At 38.1% G+C, this 25,104-nt stretch overlaps 1 protein-coding gene across 6 annotated transcripts in view; it reads left to right on the forward strand.

The window, feature by feature from the left end:
- Positions 1 to 25,104, forward strand: part of Phkb (phosphorylase kinase regulatory subunit beta) — a 183,520-nt gene that overhangs the window by 45,718 nt on the left and 112,698 nt on the right. For all 6 annotated transcript variants that reach the window (XM_013119905.3, XM_005079191.4, XM_005079190.4 and 3 more), the window contains 3 exons: positions 4,409 to 4,516; positions 7,351 to 7,431; positions 21,949 to 22,064. In XM_013119905.3, the coding sequence (XP_012975359.1) occupies positions 4,409 to 4,516; positions 7,351 to 7,431; positions 21,949 to 22,064 (305 nt within the window). The remainder of the gene's footprint in view (positions 1 to 4,408; positions 4,517 to 7,350; positions 7,432 to 21,948; positions 22,065 to 25,104) is intronic.

Raw genomic sequence — 25,104 nt, forward strand, 5'->3', positions numbered from 1 at the left:
CCCATTTTCTGGAGAAACTGCCATGCTTATTTCCAAAGTGGCTGTATGAGTTTGGCTCCCACCAGCAATGGAGGAGTGTTCCCCTCTCTCCACATCCTCTCCAGCATAGACTGTCATTGGTGTTTTCGATGTTAGCCATTCTGACAGGTGAAAGATGGTATCTTAGAGTTGTTTTGATTTGCATTTCCCTGATGGCTAAGGATGTTGAGCACTTTCTTGAGTGTCTTTCAGTCATTTTAAATTCTTCTATTGAGAATTCTCTATTTAGTTCTGTACCCCACTTTTTAGTTGGATTATTTGGTGTTTTGGTGACTAGCTTCTTGAGTTCTTTGTATATTTTGGGAATCAGGCCTTTGTCATGTGGGTTGGTGAATATCTTTCCCACTCTGTTTGCTGCTGTTTTGTCTTGCTGTCTGCTGCCTTACAAAAGCGTCTCAGTTTCACCAGGTCCCATTTAATAGTTGTCCATCTCAGTGTCTGTGCTACTGGTATTATGTTCAGGAACTGGTCTCCTGTACCAATTCATTCAAGGGTGCCCCCGACTTTCTCTTCTAACAGGTTCAGTGTTGCTGGATTTATGTTGAGGTCTTTGATCCATTTGGACTTAAATTTTGTGCATGGTGATAGATATGGATCTATCTGCAGTCTTCTACATATCCACATCTGGTTATGCCATCACTGTTTGTTGAAGATGCTTTCTATTTTCCATTGCATAGTTTTAGCTTATTTGTCAAAAATCAGGTGTTCATAGGTGTGTCGGTTAATATCAGGGTTTTCAATATAATTCCATTGGTCTACCTGTCTGTTTTTGTGCCAATACCAAGCTGTTTTCATTATTATAGCTCTATAGTAGAGCTTCAAGTCAGGGATGGTGATGCCTCCAGAAGTTGCTTTTTTGTACAGGGTTGTTTTAGCTATCCTGGATTTTTGTCTTTCCATATAAAGTTGAGTATTGTCCTTTCAAGGTATGTGAAGAATTATACTGGGATTTTGATGGGGATTTCACTGAACCTGTAGATTGCTTTTGTAAGATTGCCATTTTTACTATGTTGATCCTACCTATCCAAGAGCATGGGAGATCTTTCCATTTTCTGGTATCTTCTTGCTATAGAGGTCTTTCACTTGTTTAGTTAGAGTTACCCCAAGATATTTTATGTTGTTTGTGGCTATTGTAAAGGGTGATGTTTCTCTGATTTCTTTCTCAGCCACTTCATTGTCTATATATAGTAGGTCAGTTCAGCCATATTTTTGATTAGGAGTCTAGAATAATGTTCATTTCTTTGAGATAGAAATCATGGAAGTAAGAAAGGAATAACTTGTGTAGTTTACTTGTGTAGTTCCAGGCTATTGCTTATGTTTTTATATGGAAACAGAATGTCTACCTTCTATGAGTCCCTCAGTTACTTTATAAATGGAAAGTATTCATCCCAAGTTATCTCCTCATTCTGTTGTTGCTTTTTAATAGACTTTTTTCTTCTTTGACAATTTTGTACATAATTAATATGTTCTGATCACATCCACCCCAACATGTTCACCACCACTTCATGTCTTCTACTTTAAAAAGTATTTTTTATTTCATGTTTATTTTATGTTTATGTACCAGATGTTTGTTTGGAGCCTTGAAGAGAGTGTTGGATCCCCTGGGCTTGAAGTTGCAGATGGTGTAAGCCACATGTGTGTGGTGGGGATTGAAGCCAGTGCTCTTACCTGCTCAACCATCTTTCCAGCTCCTTACACCTTTCCCCCCATATGTTTTTTTTGTAAACCTTTGAGTCCAGTTAGGCTTCCTGTTGGGATTTTGACTGCTTTGTTGGGTGCTCTCATGTGGGTAATCATAGCTGCAGTGAATTCATAAGTGCAGTGACTATATCATGGCCAGAATACTGTCTTTCATAGTGTGCCCCTTGTGTTCTCAGTCCTCATATCTTGCTGATTGATCCTGACTTCGATTTTGTTGACTTTAGTCATATTTGTTTGTGCAAGGGGCCAGGTCTCTTAGACCTAGAATAGAACTTTCTGTCATGATGGAGATGCTTTGTGTCCATATTGAGCATATATAGTTGCCTCACATAGATATGGAGCAATTGAAATATGGCCAGAAGTCTACATGCTACTTCTTGGCTTGCATAGCTTATACAATTTTAATTAATTGTAATTTGATTAGTCACTTGTAAAAAGTGGGTATGGTACCATTTTGGAGAAGGTAGCTTCTAGAGTCATACAAGAGAATGAATGGAAAACCTTTATTCACATTACTTCTATTACCAAATATATGGATGCTTGACACCAAGCCAATATTTATTTCGAGACATCTATCATTCTTCTATTTAATTCAGTCGTACCAGTAACTACCTGAACTCAGTGTAGCTTCCAGAGGCTGAAGGCTCAGTCAGTACTCTAAAACTCCCTCTGACTTCAGAGACTACTAGCAAGTAGTGGGCCTCTAGGTTTCCCACATCTGACTTCACTATGAGTTTGAGTTCCTGTGATTTTTTTTTTTCCTTGAGGTCAGTAGTTCATTTCAACAGTTCATGGAATGAACATTGGCATCAGTAAATATTGTTCAAGTCCAATTGAACAGGCCCTGAAAGAGGATGGATGTTGCTGTCTTTGGAGTTATCTCGTATTGTTTAGAATTTGTACTTTGTAATCTACAATGATTAAGGTAGGAACATTGGCCCATGGTCCTAGCTATCCCAGAGAAAGGAATAGATCCCCTCAGTTTGTTATTTGAGACCAGATTGGCCAACATAGCAAGAGATAGCCAACTGGGGAAAAAAGAAAAGCAAATGTTATGTAATTAGTTAACAAAAATGTTTTCTATATCCTCATTGAATTCTTACCTTGGTAATTATGTCTGGATGAGAAATGAAAATCTATTTGCTGTACCATAGTTAAAATGTGTTATCCTTATAGAAAGCAATCTGAGGTTTGGATACTTAACTGCATTAGAATATAGTGGAAAGTACTCTTCCATTCATCTGTCGTGTTAAGCATTTCCAGGTAACTGTATAGTTGAGGGACCTTATTTTGCATAAGAAACATATATTTTACTCAATCAAATAAGATTTTGAATGTATTTTACTCAAAATCAGATAAGGTAGCTCAGCTGGTAAAGGTGCCTGCCACCAACTGATGACTGAGGTTCAGTCCTCAGGCCCACATGATGGAAGGAGAGAACACTCCCACAAGTTGTCTTCTGATTTTCCATAACATGTGTGGCACATGTATACATACTGTCTTAATCAGGGGTTCCATTGCTGGGAAGAGATACTATGACTACAGCAACTCTAACAAAAGAAAACATTTAATTAGGGTGGCTTGCATACAGTTCAGAAGTTTAGTCCATTATTATCATGATGGAAAGCAAGACAGCATGCAGGCAGACATGGTGCTAGAGAAGGAGCTGAGAGTTCTTACATATTGACCTGCAGCAATAGGAAGTTGTCTAAGACACTAGGCATGGCCTAAGCATATATGAGACTCAAAGAACACCTCCATAGTGACACACTTCCTCCAACAAGTCTATAAGTACTCCAACAAAGCTTATACCTCCTAATAGTGCCACTCCCTATGATGTTATGGGGGACAATTATATTCAAATTGAGAGAGCCAAACAAATGCTCCTAATAGCCCAGTCAGAAACTAGGCCTCAGTTTCAGGTCACTGTAACTGAGTGAGCAATTCTTGAGAAAAAAAAAATCACAGTCCTTCTGGTTGGTTGCCTCTGAAACCCATCAGAAGGAGTCTGTCACTTTATGCTAGCTAAAGATAGCTTACCCTGCATCTTTAAAACCAGCAGCCAATCCTGTAACAACCAGTACATATCCCTTAGAGCCCTCACACCAGTCGGTTTAAAAATGCACCTCCCCACCCAAATACCTCCATGCTCAATGGTTAAAAGGAACCTGCCAGCATCTCTACCATTTCAATACTGTGTCAGACCCTTGCATGCTGGAATAAATGTTCTTGCTGATTGCATATATGACTGGTAGTCTTTTCCTAACACAACCACCATACAAACCCACTCACACACATGCACACATGTATACACACACATGCACACACAGAATTTAATCACACTATAAATAAATGAAATGTTTAAAAACTCAAGCAATATACAAAACATTGTAACAAACTGTTGCTGCCATGCTCACACACTTCCTGCTCCATTCAACTTCAGTGCTGGGAACTGTCACTTGACAATTATGTTCACTCTAATATGTTAGTCATTAATGAACTTTATCTACCACCTTTCCTTAGAAAGGGTGATATTTCTACTTTGTCCATTCCCCAGCCTATAAGCTTTAGCTATCCTTATAAGAAAAAATGCTTGAAAATAACTAACTTTCTTAATTCTAGATGAGTATGTGAATGACCATCATTCCTATTTTATATTTGATTGTAGGTCCAGCAGTTTAAGCAAGATCCACGGCCCACAACGTGTCTTCACTCCATTTTCAGTGTGCACACAGGAGATGAGTTGCTCGCCTATGAAGAATATGGCCATCTTCAGGTAAAAGAAAAATTAAAGACTTACTTCTCTACCATGTATACTCTATGCCATGGTATTTTTCAGACTGCTTACACTTTTTCAAAGTAAATTTTATAACTTTAAAATGGCAGTATAAGTGAACCCTGAAATGGCAAAGAAAGTTCACTGGTAACTGGTAAGGCTGCGTGGAGTATTACTGTAGACCTTGTTCATGGAGTGGGCAGATGGATTATCTCCCTTTAGAAGGTGAATGCCTACTCTTTCTTCAGTAAGCGAAACTCGTTTATATATTTAAAAGAATTTCTGCAGTTGGAAATAGAAGGCATCAACTAGGTATAACAATTATTCAAAAGTTTTTGTTGGGCCACAGATCATTTTTAGTATATCAGCATCCACTAAGACTAAATACTTCTATGGGAATATCACAAATATTTTTGAGACCTATCGGATTTGTATTCTGTTAAATTCTATACCTATGCTGAGAATCTACCACAATTTTTTTTTGTTTTCACTACCACCCCACATCTGTGTATTTTAAGATGGAAATCCTCTCTTCTTGTTTGTAAGATATATTATATATACTATTTCTTCCCAACAGATTTTCTTTTTTAAACTTATGCATTCTGTTATTTTGGAATTAGGTACTTATTAATCACATATTCCTTACTAAAAATAAGAGTTTTTCTTATGGTCAGGTGTACTTACTCATACACATACACTTACAGGTATTCATGTACATACATCTATATATAGTACATGAGTGCATCTAGAGGCCAGGGACAACCTCCAGAGTAGTTACTTGGGTACTGTTCATGTTGAGATAGCGTCTGTCATTGCCTTAGTGCTCCCTGCTTAGGCTGGGTCGTCTAGATAGTGAGCCCTAGGGATCTGACTGTTTTTTGCCTTTCCAGCACTGGGATTACAAGAGGATGCCACCACACTCAGCATGGGTTCTGGAGATCATTATGTCTTCATTTATGCAAACACTTTACCAGCTGAACTCTCTCTCCAGCTGGAGTTTCTCTCTCTCTCTCTCTCTCTCTCTCTCTCTCTCTCTCTCTCTCTCTCTCTCTCTCTCTCTCTCTCTCTCAATAGTTTCCCCATTCTGTTGTAAATGTTTTATTGAATTAATGAATCAGTTGAGTGGCTTCTGTTATCGTTTATACTTAGGAAAAGAAACCTACCTTCAGAAATGAAAGTTTATTCATAAATTTAGAAGAATTCTAAACTTTAGTGTTCTGTCTCCAAACACAGAAAATGCTACACAGAACCCCATTACTTTGTAACAGAGATTTTGTGTTTGTTTATTTTTAATGATGATGCAGTTAAATGTATTATCTAAAACTTTGCTGTAGATTATTAAAATCAAAGTAAAAAGTGTGTGACATTAGCTTTACTTTAAACAAACAAAAGAAAACTTTGGGTTAGTGAGATGGCTCCATATGTAAAGGTACCTGCCATCCAACCTGATGACCTGGGAGAGAACCAAGTCTGGAAATCTGACCTCTGACCTCCACTCATGAACTGTGGTTTGTGTGTGTGCATGTGTATAGACTAACAACTAAAATGCACTAAAGTTTAAAGCCTTGGAATTACTAAATTTATAAGAAGGCTTTAAAAGTCTCAACGAGCTTACATCAAAAAAGAGTAGTCCTCTCAAAGAGCAGAATTAAAGTTTTTATTGTTGGTGTTGTTCACATTTGCCATTTTAATTCTTTGGGGGAATATGTATAATGAAAAATATTTTTAATTGGTAAGCACTCTTTATATTGATGGGATACTGTATATAATTTTAATAAACAGATACAATGATCAGATCATGACAAGTGGCACATCTATTGTCTCAGACATTTAAAATTTCATAGTGTGGCACACATGCAAAGTCTTTCTTAATAGTTGTTTTCAAATACTCAGCGAGGCCTCACTGTTACTCACACTGGCTACAACTCACTGTGTAGCTGAACTTAGCCTTCAAAATGGTGAAAGTGTGGTTCTCAGTTGAGGCTGAAGGACCAAACCTGGGAAAGGATGCGTGGTGTTGGAGCGCTGGAACCCCAAACTTAACTGGAACCCCAAACCTAAGAGACCGGTTTAACGTTGAAGCCAGAATAAGAGTATCCTAGCTCTGTCAACAGAGCAAGAATTTGTACTTCCTCTGCCATTTTGTTCCACATCCAGGTGACACTGAAAATTAATCATCACTCAAGAGGTGTCCATATTGGAGATTGCGCTTTCCTGCTTCATATAGTCTACTAGGAATCTTTTATGGTTAAATTAGGAAGCATTGCTATAAAGCACTTATAGTTTCATGTGTTCTTAACACTTTTTCATAAGTAGTTTTAAATTATATAGCATACCAATGATTAAAGTTAACACGTTCCTTTGTTTCTATAAATTCTGCTTTCTAATGCGAATGTTTTCAAGATGCACTCCTCATTGTTTATAGTTTATTGGTGGAGGTGTGATGTCTTGTTTTTCAAACAGATTTTTCATTACAAATGGATGGCATTATATTAGTTCCTCTGGGGCAAAACTATTCCAAAAAGAAGCATTTTAGATTCAGAATTTTAAAATTGAAGGAAAACAAATATTGCCGAATCCATGCTAGAACTCTGTTTATAGCCTTCTCAGACCCAGTCCTGTTTTAATCAGCACCATGGATTTGACATTTTAGCCCTTCATATAAAATGTTGCTTTTCTTGTTCTGTATTGGGTTCAAATCTTTTATTTAGTGATAGAGAAGAAATTACTTTTATCTGGCACTACTGATGAAAATTGAAACATGTATATTTAATTTCATATCATAATATTTTCATCCTTTCCTTTAACCTTTAACTATTACTGTTTGTTTTCAGATAAATGCAGTGTCACTTTTTCTCCTTTACCTGGTAGAAATGATTTCTTCAGGTCTCCAGATAATCTATAACACGGATGAGGTATGATTTCCCCAAATTTCTGTTATTGAACTTCAAGTAGAGGATATCTAATTTTTTCTTTCTTAAAAATTTACTTTTAGTTTGATTAGAAAGTCATTTTTAAAACTCATATAGATACTAGATTTTAGATTAAATCTGTAATCATCTTTTTACTAAAAGTACTTTTGTGTTAATTTTTAGTGTATGAAATAATGTGTTTCATTATAACATTGTATATATACATACATACATATAGATATTGTACTTCCCTCATATTACCTCAACCCTCATCTCTCCTCCCTGCTTCCTCTTTCTTCTTATTAGTTTCTATTTTCTCTCTTCCTTTACAATTCCTCCCTCTTCATAGTCCATGTGTTACTTTTATGCATCATGCGTGTACAAGCACGCACACACACACACACACACACACACACACACACACAACTTCCACATGTGTCTTAGTTGCAATTACTATTGTAACAAAACAGCATGACTAAAAAACAAATTGGGGAGGAAGGGTTTATTTGGCTTACACTTCCACAGAGCTGTTCATCATCAAAGGAATCCAGAACAGGAATTCAAATAGGAACAGGACAGGAACCTGGAGGCTGGCACTCATGCAGAGATGATGGAGGGGTGCTGCTTACTGGCTTGCCTGTTTTGTAATAGAACCCACGACCCCTAGCCCATCAATCACTAATTAAGAAAATGCCTCACAGCTAGATCTTATGGAGGCATTTTCTCTATTAAGAGTCTTCCTTTCAGATAACTCTAGTTTCTGTGTCAAACCGACATAAAACCAACTATCACAACATATGAGAGAAATTATGTGACGTTCATCTTTCTGAGTCTGTGTATTTGGCTTGATATATTGATCTCCAGTTCACACATTTTTCTACAAATGCAATTTAAAAGCATGCATAGAATAAAGCAGGTGGCAGAATCTGGGGTGACTATTCAGAAGACTGTGACTTCTAGAAAGTTTTAGTAACAATGAAAATTAAATCACTGTTACAAACTTTCTCATTTTACAACTCTTTTATAACTCATCCATTTAAAGGTCAAACAACAAATAAACATTTCATCATATCTTATTACTTTTACTTCTAGGACCTTAGTGCTTCATTTTTTTTTCTCCCAAAACAAGAATGTTGTTCTCATGCTCCTTAGGAAAACTGTGAAGGATTTGTTTCAGGGCTGTGAAGCTTTCCTCTGAAAGACATCTGTGTCAGAGTAAGCACACTATCACAGCTGTCGACACACTTAGATGCGCTCTCAGCCCGTCCTCTTGTCTCCTTCCTTGTCCTGCTCCTCCTACCTCTTCCCTAGTGAGCTCTTGCCACATTCACAGCTTTCTGCCTGTGTGGTTCTGGCTTTGACCAGTGTCGTCTGTGTGACCAGTTGGGTCCTTGAGGTTGCCTCATGGGCGCACAACTGAAGATGATGGCTCTCCTCCCGGTCTTCCAGGAGCCAGTGCTTCAGTGTGAAGAGACAAGGTCCCATAAACTCCTCCCAACCATGACTGACTGTTGAGATGCCGCTCTCGTGTACACAAGAAACTGAAGCTGCTGTAGTTGATGATTGGCAGTGCTGTGTCAAGGGGATGGGATTTCTCTACCCAGGTCCCTGTCTTTCAGCCCTTGAATTCTGTCCCTTGCTTCTTCCACTTTGTTCCTTACCTCGAGGCAGGAGAATATGAATGACTTGGCTGTGAATGAGCCTTTATTTGTCACTCATTCTCAGTGTCTTTAGCAGCCATGAGTCTGTGAATTAACCACCATTCACTACAGAGAGAGGCTAGTTGTTTCTATTTATTTAAAGATAAATTGAAAACTGATTTATCTCATGGGGTCTACTTATGACTCTCTGAGAACTGGATTTTTGATTAGGCTTACAATACCCAGGCATGGTTTCCCTTCTATGGGCCAGGTCTGAAATCTAATTTAAAAACCAATTGGCTACCCCATAACAGGGATATGTCATGCCTGGCAGGTTGATGCTATAGTTCATAGAGTTCACTGCTGGGTTAGACCCTTGATGTTGTCTATCCTGAAAGCCTGCAGCGTACCTCCCAACACTGATAGCTAGCCATCAGGAGGAGGTTTCCTTCAATTCTAGTTTTATTTTTCTGTGTTTTGTGACTAAGGTTATATGGTGTCTTCAACAATAGGGTCTTATCATATAGTTTTGGCAGGCAACCAAGAAAAGCTAGAGCTGTATTTTACTAGGGACCTCTGGGGCCTCCATGACCTACAAAGGTGTCTTACACCACTTTTGGGGTTTTGTTTAATGTCTCACTGCTTCTAGGAGCAGATTATCTAGTAATGCAAGGTATCTTCCTATGAAGTATATTTATGATTTTAAAATTGGTTTAGGAAATACTAAGTTTCCATATTTTTTTCATATTACTTCATTTTGGTTACCCCCCCCCATATCTTTATTCCCCCATCCTCCTAACCCTTTCCATTCCCAATATTACTGTCTCTACTTTGGTGTTACCTATGATCTATTGACTCCGCAGATCTCTTCCTAACTGTATTGCTTCCCCAGGCAGTCCATGTCAGACACACAGAGCCCATTATCTGCATATGAAAGAGGGCACATGCAGTACCTGGATTTCTGGGCATGCAGTTTAATTTCTTTCAACATTGCTCCATTTATCTGAAATTGCATTGAGTTCATTTTTCTTTATACCCATATAGAATTTCATTGTGCATGTGTACCGCATTTTTATTATCCATTTATCAGTTGATGGACACCTAGGGTGACTTCATGTGAATAGGGCATATTGAACATGGTTATACAAGCGTCATAGTAGGATATGAAATTGTTTTCCTGTGTAACTATTAGTGGTTTAGCTCAGTCAAGTTTTACATCCATTTCTTTTGCTGTAAGTCTTTGTTGTTTTATGATACCCACACTGTAGGCAGGAGAGAACCTACTTTCACAGGTTGTCTTATGTCTTCCACATATGCCCTGTGTCCAGCACATAGCTATACACACACCAAATAAATACCTTTAAAAATAAAAGCTAAACCAGCTTGTTTCCTTTTTCCATTTGTTTGTAACACTTTTTTTACACTTTAACCAAAGATGGTTCTTTCTTTGATGATACGGTGTTTTTCTGAGTGGCAACAAAAAGATGCATCCTGTTTTCTAATCCATTCTTCTGTGTGGGTTTTTTTATTTTGTTTCATTTCGTTTTATTTTACTTTTTGTTTTTTGAGACAGGGTTTCTTTGTAGCTTTGGAGACTGTCCTGGAACTGGCTCACTAGACCAGGAAGGCCTCAAACTCAAAAAGATCCACCTGTCTCTTCCTCACGAGTGCTGTGATTAAAGGTTTGCACCACCACCACCAGGCCTAATCTGCTCTTCTATTCTGTTATGTTTTTTATTGAGGATTTGAGATAATTAACATTCAGGATTCTTATTAATAGATATGTTTGTTTGTGCTCTTTTATCCATTTTGTCATAATTTCCTAGACTGTTTTTGATTAGTTGTCTTGGTATTTTGTATTTTTCCCCTGTAGTTTCTTTTGTGTGCATGTGTGTGTTTCTTTAGTTTCAGTATCTTTTGTAGAATTGGTTTATATTTAAGAGTTGCTTTAGTCTGTTTTTATCATAGACAATTTTGCTAGGTATAATAATCTATGAGTTGCTTTTGTTTTTACCATGGACAGTTTTGCTAGATATAATTACATAGGTCAGCTAATTTGATCTTTCAGAAGCTGAAATCCATCTTTCTAAGCCCTTCTGGCATCAGAAGATGAACCTTACCCCTATATATGTCTGAGTCCTTTCCTCTTCCGCTGTCACTGTTCAAATTTCTTCATACTCTAGACTTATTGAATATCTATAAAACTCGGTCAGATATGGAGTTATTTTTGTGTTACAAGTGACCAAAGTAGCGTAGCAGCCACACGGTGGCCTTCAGCTGCCAGTGGAGTAGTGATGCTAGTATTGGGACTGAATGGTTTGGCTAAAGACTTTATTCTCTGTGTTGTTAGAGTTATGTCCTTATTTCACTTGGACAGATGTGGTGATATATTATTTATGATTTATTAAAGCTTGCCTGAGAATTCAGAAAGTAAAGTCAGCCACAAGCCATAGAAGCCAGACACATACCTTTAATCCCAACATCTAGAAATCGACTCCAGATTAAGAGTAGATGGATCTCTGTGAGTCTAAGGCCACTCAGATCTACACAAGATTGATACAGTTTTAAAAAGGAACAGCTCACACACAGATGATCTCAGCACCTGGGATCACACACCTCTAATCCCAGCATTAGGGAGGTATAGAGGATAGGCTTCAGTATTGGGCATTCATTCTCCAGCCACACTGAGGAGAGGCAACAGTTTGAGGCTTGGTGAAGAGTTGGGATCAGCCCTTTTAGCCTGAACTATAGGTGAAAGCTTGGTGGCTGGTTGCTTTGCTTTTCCAATCAACAGCTTGAAGTTTGAACCTCAATAGCTTTCTCTGGGTCTTTTATACACAGATATGAGATATATATGTCACATGAGAACATACTGTTAAATACCTGAGGCCTGCCAATAAGAGTAATATGTTCAGATTTATTTATATATGAATACCTATATTCATTCTTATATCCTTGTATGGATCATGTGATTATTTAATAGAAATATTGAAGAGAATTTGTCATGATGTGCACTGAGAATACAGAATTGGGAAAAGAAATTAAATAGAATAACTATTGTAAGTAGAGTATATTACAACAAGTCTATGGTTGAAGAAGAATTTGATTAAAAACCTGGGTGAAATATATAAATTATACAAACTTCTGAAGAAGGCCCCAGGCGGAGGAACAGGTAGTGAAAAGCTTCTTACATGTGTGCTCTTGCCATGCATTTATATCTGGGATGTGGTAGATGGTAAGAGAATGGTAGATCATTCCTGAGAGGTCAGAGGCTAGGATAAGGATCTGAAATTTTATTCCTAGCATGATGGATTACCAAGAGTTTGAGTTAGAAATGTGCTTTAAAGTGATTGCATCACTCTGTAAAAACTGAATTGCAAGAGGGTAGGTGTGGAGTAAGAGCAATAGTTTCTTTTAGTCACCGAGAGGAAGAATTATTGTTTTAGCAGAAGATGTTTTATGTATGATATAATAACAGGTACTCAGTACATTTAATTTACGAATGGATGAGTAGTGGAAGAGAGATAGAGATATCAATTACACCACAGCTGTCAATCTGCATAACTGTTCAATATTGTTAACTAACAATAGAGAGTTTAGGAGAAGAGTTACATGTAGCAGTTGGGAGGCCATCTATGCAAATATTAACCTCGGGATGTCTGTTAAACTTTGAAGGAAAGGGGCCTCGTAGCCTTGTCAGAAGTCTAGGAGAGATGGCTTGACTAGAGATGGCAAGTCAGGTGTTAATTACACAAGATATGTAAATCATGGGACTACATGTATCTGAAGCATGAGAAAAAGGATCGAATCCTCATCATATCAGTAAGTAAATAATGAGATTCTAGCAAAGGATGTTAAAGAGGAAATGTTGGTGAAGGAGAACAAATTATAAGCTAATGGAAGAAAGTAATTTGAAAGGAGGGAATAGCCGCCTCTATGGTAATATCAAAAAACAAAGATGTGGACCAAAATTTTACGATTGTTTTAGCACCATTGTCCTTAGTTGTCAACCATCTTAGGTAACTCATCTCCATGTGAAAATACTATTAGAGTGAAGAGGGCACTATTTATAGTTACTTGAGGATAATAGACAATATGTATCACTAAACTCATCCTTGAGATTGTGGGAAAGATTTCAGCGGGTCCAGGAGGAGAAAGAAGGGGCAAGACAGAAACAAAGAGGTCTTTCAGCAGTCTTCCTGAAAAGGCCACAGAAATGTGACAGTACAGAGTTGGGGATATAGCTCAGTGATGGTCAGTGCTTGTTCAGCTTCCTTAAGGCCCTAAGTCTGATCATCAGCCTGCCCTGCTGACACACACGAAAAACATGAAGATCAGCCAATAGAGAGTCTTCTGATGGGAGAGTTTTATTCAGAGGATAAAGTAATGGGAAAGATTCAGTAGAGATGTAAAAATGTGACCACTGAAACTGAATAAATTTACTCAGTTGGAGCTGAATGAGCAAAGTTCTTGAGTAGCCAGGGTAGGGTGACATACAATGGTGCTTAGATTGACGGATCATTTTCAGCTTGTAAATGTAATGCTTCAGGCTGGAACATGGTAAAGACAAAGAATGAGCCTTGTCTGCTCTTGATTTTCTTTATAAAGTAGGAAGTAAGAATGTCACTTGGGCATGAAACCCTGTGGGCCGCAAGAGATTGGAAAGGGGTGAAACAATAACACAGTCTTGTGGTTATCTTGAGAGAGAATTCCAAGAACCATTTTTGATAACTAATTTTCATCATGTAACTATATATGATTTAAGATTTGACTTTAATTAGTAATTTGGAATTTATGTCATAAACCATTTATCCCAAATGAATGGTTTGTTAACTAGAAGGAATCACCCATTTATTATATTTTTCATAAATTTACTTAAAAGGAATTATCACATCTTCACTGAGTCCACAAGTCATTATTTGTAATTTTACTTCCACGTGCCATGAAGACAAATTAGTAGTATTGTGTGGGAAGTATCAAAGACAAACTCCAGTTTCAGTACTTGTCTTTGAGAACTCCGAGGGCTCATTCAGTCATGGCTGTGATTTGCAGTGAAGGAATAGAAGGAGATCGGGAAGGGGAATGCATGTGTGGAACAAGAAGTATAGAAGTCGCAGGCAAGCTTGCAGGAGTCTTCTATAGTCACGCGGGCCATGGTTGCTTCCTCTGGCATCTACCGTGGAAATGTGTGAAGGTTATCTACCAAGGTGACTTTTTCAAGACCAGTTGCTGAAGTTTTATTTGAGGCTAATCATACTCATATCCTCTTAGTTATGTTCTCATTTCAAAGTCCCAGAAGGAAATAAGTTGTTTAACACCTATTTATGCAAAAATATTGTTTGCATAAGCAGTTTAGGAACATTAAGCACAAACTGTGGCTTAATAAGTTACGCCTTAGTCCTCTTTGTGAAAGAATATCATATATTAGTCATCTTAATTACAGGATTTTTATAGCTTGTGCACATAGATGAATGAACATTTTAGTATCCTTTTTTGAGCTTTTGAAATGGGCTAATCAGCAAATAGAAGATTCCCTAATAAGAGTTAGTATTATTGCATTTTGTCTATTCTAATCCTAAAGGGAAAATTATATGATAACCCCTACATGTGAGGAACTCTAGGAATTTAAGAGTGCAACAGTGCTCTTTTGTCCTCAATTTCCAATGAGAAATGGTGTCATTTTTACTATAAAACTATGTAGGTTTTTCAAGTTTTTCACATTTCTTCTGGAATTTAATACTTGTGAGTTGTCTTGGCATCTTAGGGTCTTTATGTTCATGGTGACTTACATGCGAGCCAAATACTCAAACACATAAAATAAAAAGAAATCTTTTAAAAAACTATAAATTTATCAACCATTCAACCATGTCTTTTTTTTTCCCTAACCTGTAGTAAGTCACAGCGTATGGTTTATATGCAGGAAACAAACTTGTAAATATAAGTAAAGGTCCATTTTCCTTATCCCAACTCCTCTGGACTGAGCTGACCCAAATTACCATTTTTTTGTTAGATATGCGTGGGGAGGGGTTCACATTTTTAAAGGAAAGTTCTCTTCCGTTCTTAAGCCTGAACTATGTAGCGAACACTTATCTAGAATATTCTATATCATATTATACTCCTAGGTTCTCTAATGGCTTCCCCTTCTTGATTCTTGAACCTGATAATTTGTGGCATCTATGACTTTTCATGCCTGGTCTTGCTTATGGCCTTTCAGGGCTCTCTGTATTTGGTTTCATCGAGACAAAGTCTCACCAGTGGCCTGGAACTGCATTTTAAATAAAGATACAGAGAGTGGACAATTTCACTAACGTATTGAATCATCCCAAGGTATCAGGTCATCTTCTCACACATGTGCTGGTGCTGAGGTCCATGTTTGTATCTTTCCTGAGTTTTCCCTTTTTTCTCTGCATTCTCTGTTGTTGTTATATGTAGCCACTGATGGTTTTGCTCTGTTAATTTATGCTTGTTTAATGACTGAACAAGTACTTAAATGCCTTGTCTGTGTTTGGGGATCTATGTTTGGGAGCAGCCTGATGAGATCTACAGTTTTAGTTACTCTGACTTGGGTCAAATTCAAGAATATCCCATTTATGAAGAAGAGTTAGAGAATTTATTGAGCATGAGAGCTAGGAGAGAAGTGGTGTGGGCACTCAGAAGAAAGTAAGATGTACCAAAAAGTGAGTGACGCCTCCTCAAGTGAGATTTGTAGCTAGTGTTTTTATAGCAGCCAGATGTGGAGTCTTGGTAGAGTTTAAAGTTACTGTTATATCACTGGGTGTTTCCTAAGGGGTACCTTGGGGAGTTGAAATTCATAAGGTAAAAGTTTGTTTCACAGGGACACTGGAAAGTGGGATATATTTAATATTCATGGTTGTTAGAATTCTGGCAATGTCTGGGAAAAGGAGTGAGGTTCTACCCAAGGTCATTTACATTCAGACTTTAAGCCTGCTTTAGCAGAAAATATCCACATAGGAAATGTACTTTGGGTACACTTATTTTACATTTATGGAGGCAGCATGTGAGTGCCATGGCCACCCGTAGAAGTGGAAGTACAGCTTACAGGATTTGATTCTCTCCTAACACCATGTGGGGTTCAGGGCGCAAACTAAGGTTTTCAGGCTTGGCAGCAAGTGCCTTTGCTTGCTGAGCCATCTTGCTAGCCCCCAGATGTTAACTGTGCTGGAATTCTTGCTGGATGATAGGCTTTTTCCCTCCTGTCACCATAATTTCCATGTCTTCCTATGCATCCACCTCCTACCTGTTCATCTCTTGCTGGTTCATCTCCTATCCATCCATCCATCCATCACCTATCCAACCCCTACCTGTCTGCTTCCTACCTATCTGTCCCTTATCCATCTCCTAGCCTATGCAGAAGTTGTCCCCTCTGTGTGTATTTTGAGGCATAATTTGGAAGCTCTCATAGTTAGCACTATGTGCATTAATGGCTGGCTAATACTGTACCACATGTCAGAACTTTACAAACAAATGTAGTAATCTTGAAGAATTCAGTGACTATGTATATGCCAGCCCTTTGCTGGAACTCTTTAGTTTCCTGTGATGGTACAAATATATATTAATTCTGCTATTAATGATCTTCTACTGAATGCATATTTTATGCATATTTTTGGTGGGGTACTTAAACTTTTAAAACTAAGCTCTTACCTTGAAATTGCTGTCATTGCATTGATTTCATGATCATGCAATGAATTTATGATTAGTCCATATCAGTAACTTTCATTAAAAAAAATTCAGACTTTAAAATGTTACTTTTGTAATTTTGGTTGGATATATGGTACTTTTATCGTATTTTAAAAAGCCTGTTTGTAATTTCCACTTCAACCTAGCTCTTAAATTATACTCAATCATGAAATACTAGGTTAACTCATCTTTTTCATATGACTTCAGTGTCTTAAATAAACAAGTACTTATTTTTGTCATCTTATTATAGATGCCTGGAGGATCAGCTTGATTTGTTTTTTATCTCAAGCTGCTTAAAAAAAAAGTGGCAAGACGCTTAAAGGTTAATTAAAACAGAAGAGGAATATTAGATTCTTTCCGTCAAATGTAGTCTTTTTTTTTTTTTCCAGAAATACCAAAAGTCCCCCAACACACTGTTGTTCATGCCAGTACTGTTCGGGATGACTATTAGATGAACAAGGAGGCTAAGAATCTTTCTCTATAGAGAGAAACCACATAGGTAATTTACAACTTGCTAGTAACAGCATGAGAATGACAGATAAAGTTACTTTGGTAGTATGTTGATAAATATGGAGTCTGTTGTAATATTTTGGTGTATAATTCATTTGAAAGATTAAAGAGACATTTCATATTTTATTAGAGGCTCTTTAAAATCTGCCTTGTACTTTGTACTGGAAACCGATTTACAATTCTCGTAACACAGTGAGTCCTCGAAGTACAGAGAGTGTCTGTACTTGTCACAGTGCTTACTTGCTTTACCTGTTGTTGGGGAAGTCTTATGTCAATAAAGCACTGTTGAGCCAATAGGGAACCAAGATAGGAGGGACTAGGAGTCCAGAGGACTCTGGGTAGGAGAAACACAAGAGTCAAGATGTAACACCATGGGGTAGGAAGCCCAGAACTATTCTCCGGTAAGAGAAATACTTAGATTAACAATTATGGGGTAATTACTTAAGTCAGAGCTAGCCAGTAAGAAACAAGCAAGGCCAACAGCTTCATAATTAATATAGCCTCCTGTGTGTTTCTTTGGGACTGATGCGGCTCTAGAACCAGGCTGGCCGGAAGGCTTCTCTCAAGAAAAAAGCTTCCCTTGACAACCTGTCTTTGTGTTTTTGTGTTAACCTTAGGATTGTTCTCTGTGGTTTTCTGCAGGCATGGTGTGGACTGTTGAAGGGGATTGGCACTGTACCTGTAGACTGCTTTTTGTGGTACATCCATTTCACAATGTCATTCTAATTTACGATCATGAGGTTTTTTCATCTTCTAGCATCTTCCTTTTGATATTTTAAGGTTTTCTTTTCACTGTACAAGTCTTCACTGCCTCGGTGGAGTTTATTTCAACTTTTTTATTTGTTTAGGTTTTTTTTTTTGTTTGAGGCTATTGAACAGAACTTCTTTCTTGATTGCATCTTCTGCATGTTTGTCATTGGTCAGTAGGAAGGCTATGAATTTCCTATATGTCAAGTTTGCATCCTGACATATTGTTCAAAGTGTCAGCTCTTGGTTTTCTAGTGGAGTCTTTGGGTTTTGATATATACAATCATTGTGTCTGCAAATCAGGATACTTTGGTTTCTCCCTTCCATCTTTTATCCTTTTGTTTCCTTCTCCTCTCTGTGATTTCGTTCAGGGCCCTGGCTAGGATTATAGACTTGCCAGTGTGCAGTTCTTCAGTGTCTTGTGAGGAAGAGTGTGAAGTTTCCTTTGATCTCACAGTTTTCAGCTCACTGAATGCTGTGCACATCTGACTCCAGGGGTTTTTTTTTTTTTTTTTTTTTTTTTTTTTGGTGCACTCTGTATTCTGTGTCAGGTTTCAGCAAAAGGCCTGTCCCAATTAGTTTGCTGATAATGTGCTTCACAGAGGGTCTCAGGTTGCCGAGCCACTAGGGATCACGGATATCATTTTTAAGCAGAGTCTTCTTCCTGGGCTGGCTGCCATTCCTGAATGCCCCAAGAGGGGGGTCTCCCGGCTTCTGCTGGTGCTGCTACTGCCATGCTGTGGCCATTCCCCAGCTGGTTGGCATGTCTGTTTTTCTGACAGCTACTTTACAGTTTTTTCCATATTACTCCCTGTCTCCTACTGCCCAGCTTCCATGACTGTGGCTAGCTTTGCATTCTGATCAGTGGCTTTATTAGATCATAAAAAATACATTACCACAGTTGGATAGTATTGTTTATCTAGATCACATTTTCACTATCCATTCAGTTTATTATAACTTGAGGGCCTATATTCTCATCTGTCCATCTGTTGATACATTCATGTGAAAACCACAAGGATTTATATTTCTGAGTCAGGGGAGTTATGCAGGTCTGTAGCTCCTTATTTGCAGAATCCTTTGCAATTAGGTATATTTGAGATCTCAAAGTCAATTTTATTTAAAAGGGGTACATGGTCTAGTGATATATTCCTGTAGACCCAACTCTTGCAAGGCTGATGCAGAGAGTGCTGCAGCCCAAGACTTCCAAGGTGGCTTGCAGTTTTCACAGTTCAGCAGTATTCTCTGTCTTTATAATAAGGGGGAGAGGTGTAGCAAAATGTCTTAATGTGTAGAGGTACATGGCACCTTGAGTTGGATCCCTGGCACTCACATAGTGGGAAATAGTTTTCTACTTCCACAGTTGTCGTCTGCCCTCCACATGCTTATTGTGACACACAGACACCCATACACATATGCTCATGCATATATACATACTCATGCATGCACACATGTAACTTTAATGTAGTTTTAAATGCAATACTATTAGATATATAATAATTCCTGAAAGGTTACAGAGAGAACTCCAGAGTTATCACATTAATTTTTTCTAATATGACTAGTTACATAAAATGGAATGCATAGGCAGAAATCTCATTTCACTTTCGGGTTATGCTGAAGAGTGAGTTAAGAGGAAAGAAACTGGTTGAGAGCTTATGGTACTTTATAGCTACAAACAAGAGGAGCTGCCAATTAGAGGTGGTGGAGAGCAACATATGAAACAGAAAGATAACGAGCTGTGGCTGTGGCTTAATTATTAGCTAGTTCATCCTTTAGAATTGAGGCTGAAGAAAAATTCAGTTTGAAAAAAGTGTTTTAGTTAGAAATGAGCAAGACTAACATGATTGAACCACTGGGGGCCCAAGGCACCAGTCCGAGGTTAGTTAATGCGGAGAACTGTGCGAGGAACGTGGGTAGACGAAGAAGGGCCTGAAGGCCCCCTGTGAAAATCAGGACACAGTCAAGATCCATAAAGCATTTCTCACTAAATGTTGTAGAAAATGGATGACCTCACTGCTTTCATTAGTGATTGGGAACTGGAGAATATCACCTCCAAAGATTTTGAAAGGACCACTTAAGACCATGCACAAGGCATTGGTTTTCATTAGGATCCTTGAGAAGTCTCCAAAAAAACCACCAGTCACAATGCAATCACCAAGAGCATTTACTATACCACATGCATGTGGGGTGGGTAGGGCATCTATACAAAATGGTGACCACCCTGAGAGGGACATGTAAGTTCCTTTTAAGCACAGCTTCAGGAATATTAAAAGCAGTGTGACCATTCTACTTAGGATTGGTTTACAAAAGTGACAATCATATTACATTTCTAGTTGGTTAGGGCTAGTGGGGTGGGGCAGCAAAGCTATAGCTTTTCTGTTGTTGGACAAATCTGCACGGGGTGGGAGGGGTGGGAGGCTGTTAGCCCAGACTTACATGCCTCATCAGTGTCAGGGGGGGCATTGGTGATTGGTTGCCCTTTGTTTATGAGCTGAGGCCTAGTTCTTAACTGAGATCTTCGGGGCCTGTCATGATATTTGCCTGACCCTCTCATTCCTCCCTTGAATGGTGCATCATCTCAAATCCTGGAGATGCTTCCTCCAGGTTTCCAGGTTTGTATTGCTGCTTTGAAACCATCAGTTGGACCATGGAGGTCCATTCCTTAATAAACCTGATTACGTTGATAATGATACAAGGTCCACAAGTCAGGGCTAAAAGAAGAAGAATTAGGTGACTAGCTAAAGCCAGGAAGGATGATTAACCAGGGTGACCAGTTGGATAAAGATTCATATCAGCTTTATCGTCAGAAAAAGATTGAAGAAAACAGAAATGGAAAAGAAATCAGACTGACTATGCGAAGTTGCTGTCTTTGTAAGATTGAAGTGGAGAAGGCTCAGTATGCTGCCAGGTGGCTCCGTTTATGCTATTCTCAGTCTAGCTCTCTCCAGTCTCAATTGTCCTGCATGACTTCCAGCTGAGTTTATAATCAGGATCTATAGTTACACAAACGGCAGAAAGGAAAATTACTTTCCAGAAGCATGGACTGAAAAGTCTAGGTTGATCAACATGGGACCAGAATTTTGCAGAAAAGAAAAATCCCTTTTAGGTTTGAGGCAGGGTTTCTCTGTGGCTTTGGAGGCTGTCCTGGAACTCACTCTGTAGACCAGGCTGGTCTTGAACTCACAGAGATCCGCCTGCCTCTGCCTCCCTAGTGCTGGGATTAAAGGCGTGCACTGCCACTGCCCAGCCCCTTTTACTTCTTAAAAGGTTATTCTTTTACTCTTCAAAGCTTTAAAGTTAATGTATGTGTGTGTATTTCATATAGTCATTTTAATTTCTAAATGTTATCCAGTATAAAATACTGTTCAGTGTTTTACTTAGTTCTTACAATGCATAGCCCTCATAAACAGTGATATTACTTCATTGAAGAATTATAGTTGGAACATTGAATGGATTTATATTTTATTTCTGTACTGTATAATACTAACGAGGATCTCATCAAAAGTTAGCATTATATTTGAAAAACTAAGCATAGCGGGGGATTCATGATAATGTAATAATCACAAGAATTCAAGGCGGTAAAAAAAAGAAGTACTTTGGGGTCCCAGAATATATCTTAGTGGGAGAATGATTGCTTAGTGTACACAAAGCCCTGAGTTTGATAGCCAGCTTTCCCCAAACTACGCGTAGCACATGCATGTAACCACAGCACTCAGGCGGTGGACGCAGGAGAATGAGAAATTCAGGGTCATCCTTGGCTTCTTAGAAAGTTAGAGGTTAGCATGGAGTGCCTGAGGCCGTGTCTTAAGAAAAGGAAGACAGTGACATACTGTGGAAGATAAGTTCATACTTGAATTTCAGAATGCCTGTAATTATTCCTCTCAGTGTTGTATGTGTTCTTATGCTCATTTCTTTTCTTTTCTCTTAGGTCTCTTTTATCCAAAACCTTGTATTTTGTGTAGAAAGAGTTTACCGTGTTCCTGATTTTGGTGTCTGGGAAAGAGGAAGCAAATACAACAATGGCAGCACAGAACTACACTCAAGGTATTTGCCCAGTTTTGAGGGCAGTTTTAGTGTTATTTAAATGTATAGATTTGAATATGAAACTAAACTGTTTTCCCCATGTTAATTCCAATACAGCTTCTTTTCCTGTCTGTAATCCATATAGGATTCACTTACAATAAAAGCAGTGTTCTTGGCGTCATAGTTAAAGGAGCCAGGCCTGTCTCCACTCCTCAGCCACAGGTCATCCCTCTTTAGCCCACAGCTGGACCTTTCTGGGAAAACATCTTGTATCTTTTCCTCTGCAATTACATTATTTGAAATATCAAATATGTTAAGTCTGAACACCAGCTGTATAAGCAATGCATGTGAGATTCCTTTCCTTGCTTCAGAGATCATTTCTATCTGAACCACAGGCTCTTGTGATTTTCAATAAAACTTAGCTTTCTCTGTATGACCGCCATCAAATATTGAACTGTACTTTGTGTTCTAATAAAGCAACAATAGCTGATGACTGAGGTTGGTAATTTGTAAGTTCTCTGTATGTATTGTTGTTGAAGAAATAGCTTTAATAACTGATGAAACCTTTTATTTATCCTAATTCAATGCCCCGGAGGTTATTATTTAACTGATTAAAGGGCAGTACAAGTCCATGGGCTCTGCTTTTTTCTGAAAGGTTGTGAACTAAAGAATTTAAGCAAAAGTTATCCCGGTTTGATTTGTTGAGATTTTGATGAAGAATAGAAACAAGTCTAGAAAATACTGGTTAAGACCCTACATCTTTGGCGCTGGAAGGATGACTCAGCAGTGCATGTCCTGGTCCTGCAGAGAGGACCTGCATCTCCTCCTCTGCAGCCATTGTCTGTTGGCTCATGATCCCAATCAAGGTGATCTGTTGCCCTCTGAAGGTGTCTCATGTGCGCTTGCCCCCAGACAGGCACGTGCATGCACATAATTAAAAATGACAAAATTAATCTTCCTGAAAAGAATCTATAACTCTGTGTGTTTTGATCAATTACTGATCTCCTACAACAAATTAAACTAATGCAGCATGCTTGTTTTAAAGCTACCTCCAGATCCTAGCTGTATAAAAGTGGATAGCTTATATAATCATCATATATGACTCCATTTTGTCTCTAAAAGGAAGCTAATCATAGTTGCTTTATAGGGTTGCTCCAGTAATTTTAGTATAATATATATTTTGAGTGCCTGGCTCTAGTGAGAACTAGTAAGAACATTTCAGTACAAACGACTGCAATAGAAAGGACTCATCTTACCCTGATAAGCTAGTATATAGGCCATTCTATATAGCTTTGTGGTTTTTTGTTGTTTGTTTCGTTTTTGTTTTTTCAAGATAGGGTTTCTCTGTGGCTTTGGAGGCTGTCCTGGAACTAGCTCTTGTAGACCAGGCTGGTCTCAAACTCACAGAGATCCGCCTGCCTCTGCCTCCCGAGTGCTGGGATTAAAGGTGTGCGCCACCACCACCTGGCCATTCTATATAGTTTTTTAATCACATGAAACATTTTACATGTAGAGCAATAGCATCAATCGGTGAATTTAGTGAAGTAGAGAAATTTTGTGGGAAAACTCAGTTTAAACACTAAGTATGACAAATAATCAAAAGTTCTAATGTTTTATTTCTGCCGTCTTCTAAATTAAGTCTTCAACATTCTGACAGCATTTAAATTACATGAGGGACAAAAAGGACCTAGGTAGACAGTGTTATTTTAAATTTTTTTATGTTGTAATATTAATGTCCCTTCCTTTTTAGTAACCACTTAATTGTATGCTGGTCTGATTCCATTGTGTTATTTTCATCCTAAAATGTTTGAACTAATTTTTTTCCATTTACAGAAGCTATCATAAACTCAGAAAGAATTCTAAGTGAAAAGTTCTATTAAAAATGAACATCTTAGCCAGACATGGTTGTGCAAGCCTTAATTCCAGAACTTGGGAGGCAGGGGCAGACGGATCTCTGTTGCACAGAGAAACCCTGTCTCAAAATAATAATAATAATATAAAATAAAAATAGTAAAAACAAAAGTGAACACCTTGAGACTTCACTGGTGAACATACAGAGACTTCCAATGGTTTTCTCATAGCTTTGGTGCCAGAATTTTAATTCAAGGATGAGAAAGCCTTCCTGAGATTTTTTTTTTTGCTATTCTTTCCATGAAAAATTAATTTCAACTGTAGCAGGTCTATTAATGAGGTAATGAGCTTTGCCATTTGAACTTGCATGATAGGTTTCATATATTTAACATTACTCTTTTATTTATTGTATAAGAATTTATAGTCTCCCTCAGAGAATTTTTTTCTCTTAAACATCCTGCAACTCTGCAACAGTTCTGAACTATTATCCATATATGCCTGTTTTAAGTGTGTCATCATCTCTGATGACAAAAGAATACATTGAAACAGGAAAGCAACTGTGTTCCGTAGTGTTCATGGACACAGTGATGGTATTAGTGGCAGGTAGCCAGTGTCTTTCTGTACTGTGTAGTAGAATATAGAGTTAATTCCAGCTAGGGCTCAAGTCATGACCCTGCATTGATTTCATATGGGCCTACTTGGATCTGTTCACTCCCACTGAATTTACTAGCCTTGCTATATCTTAAAGCTTTTCCTTATAATTTCAGAATTCGTTGAATTAGTCTGTGTAGGTACTCTTCTAAATGGAGCTACTTTTGAATAAACCTATCATAGATTGAACAGACCATAAGTAAAAAATGTGTTTAATATATTTACCCTACTGGTTATCATAGTTTTGCATTATATAGTACACTATGGATTATCAGCTGTTTGTCCTCATAATGGCCTGGCTGATTGGGAGCTGTTCAGTATCACAAGAGTATAATTGTACCACATATTTCTAACCTGAGAAAAGATAAGTTTGCAGGAAGTTTTCAACTGAATTGCTATTACTTTTACATCACTGTTAAAAAAAAAAACTAGCATCTTAGTCACTGTGACTAGACACCATGGCCAAGGCAATTATTATAAAAGAAAGCATTTAATTGGAGAGTTATTTGCAGTTTCAGAAAGTTAGCCCATTATCACCAAGGCAGGAAGCAGAAAGGCC

Source organism: Mesocricetus auratus, unplaced genomic scaffold (genome assembly GCF_017639785.1).
Source record: "Mesocricetus auratus isolate SY011 unplaced genomic scaffold, BCM_Maur_2.0 Super-Scaffold_100045, whole genome shotgun sequence".
Classification (NCBI taxonomy): domain Eukaryota; kingdom Metazoa; phylum Chordata; class Mammalia; order Rodentia; family Cricetidae; genus Mesocricetus; species Mesocricetus auratus.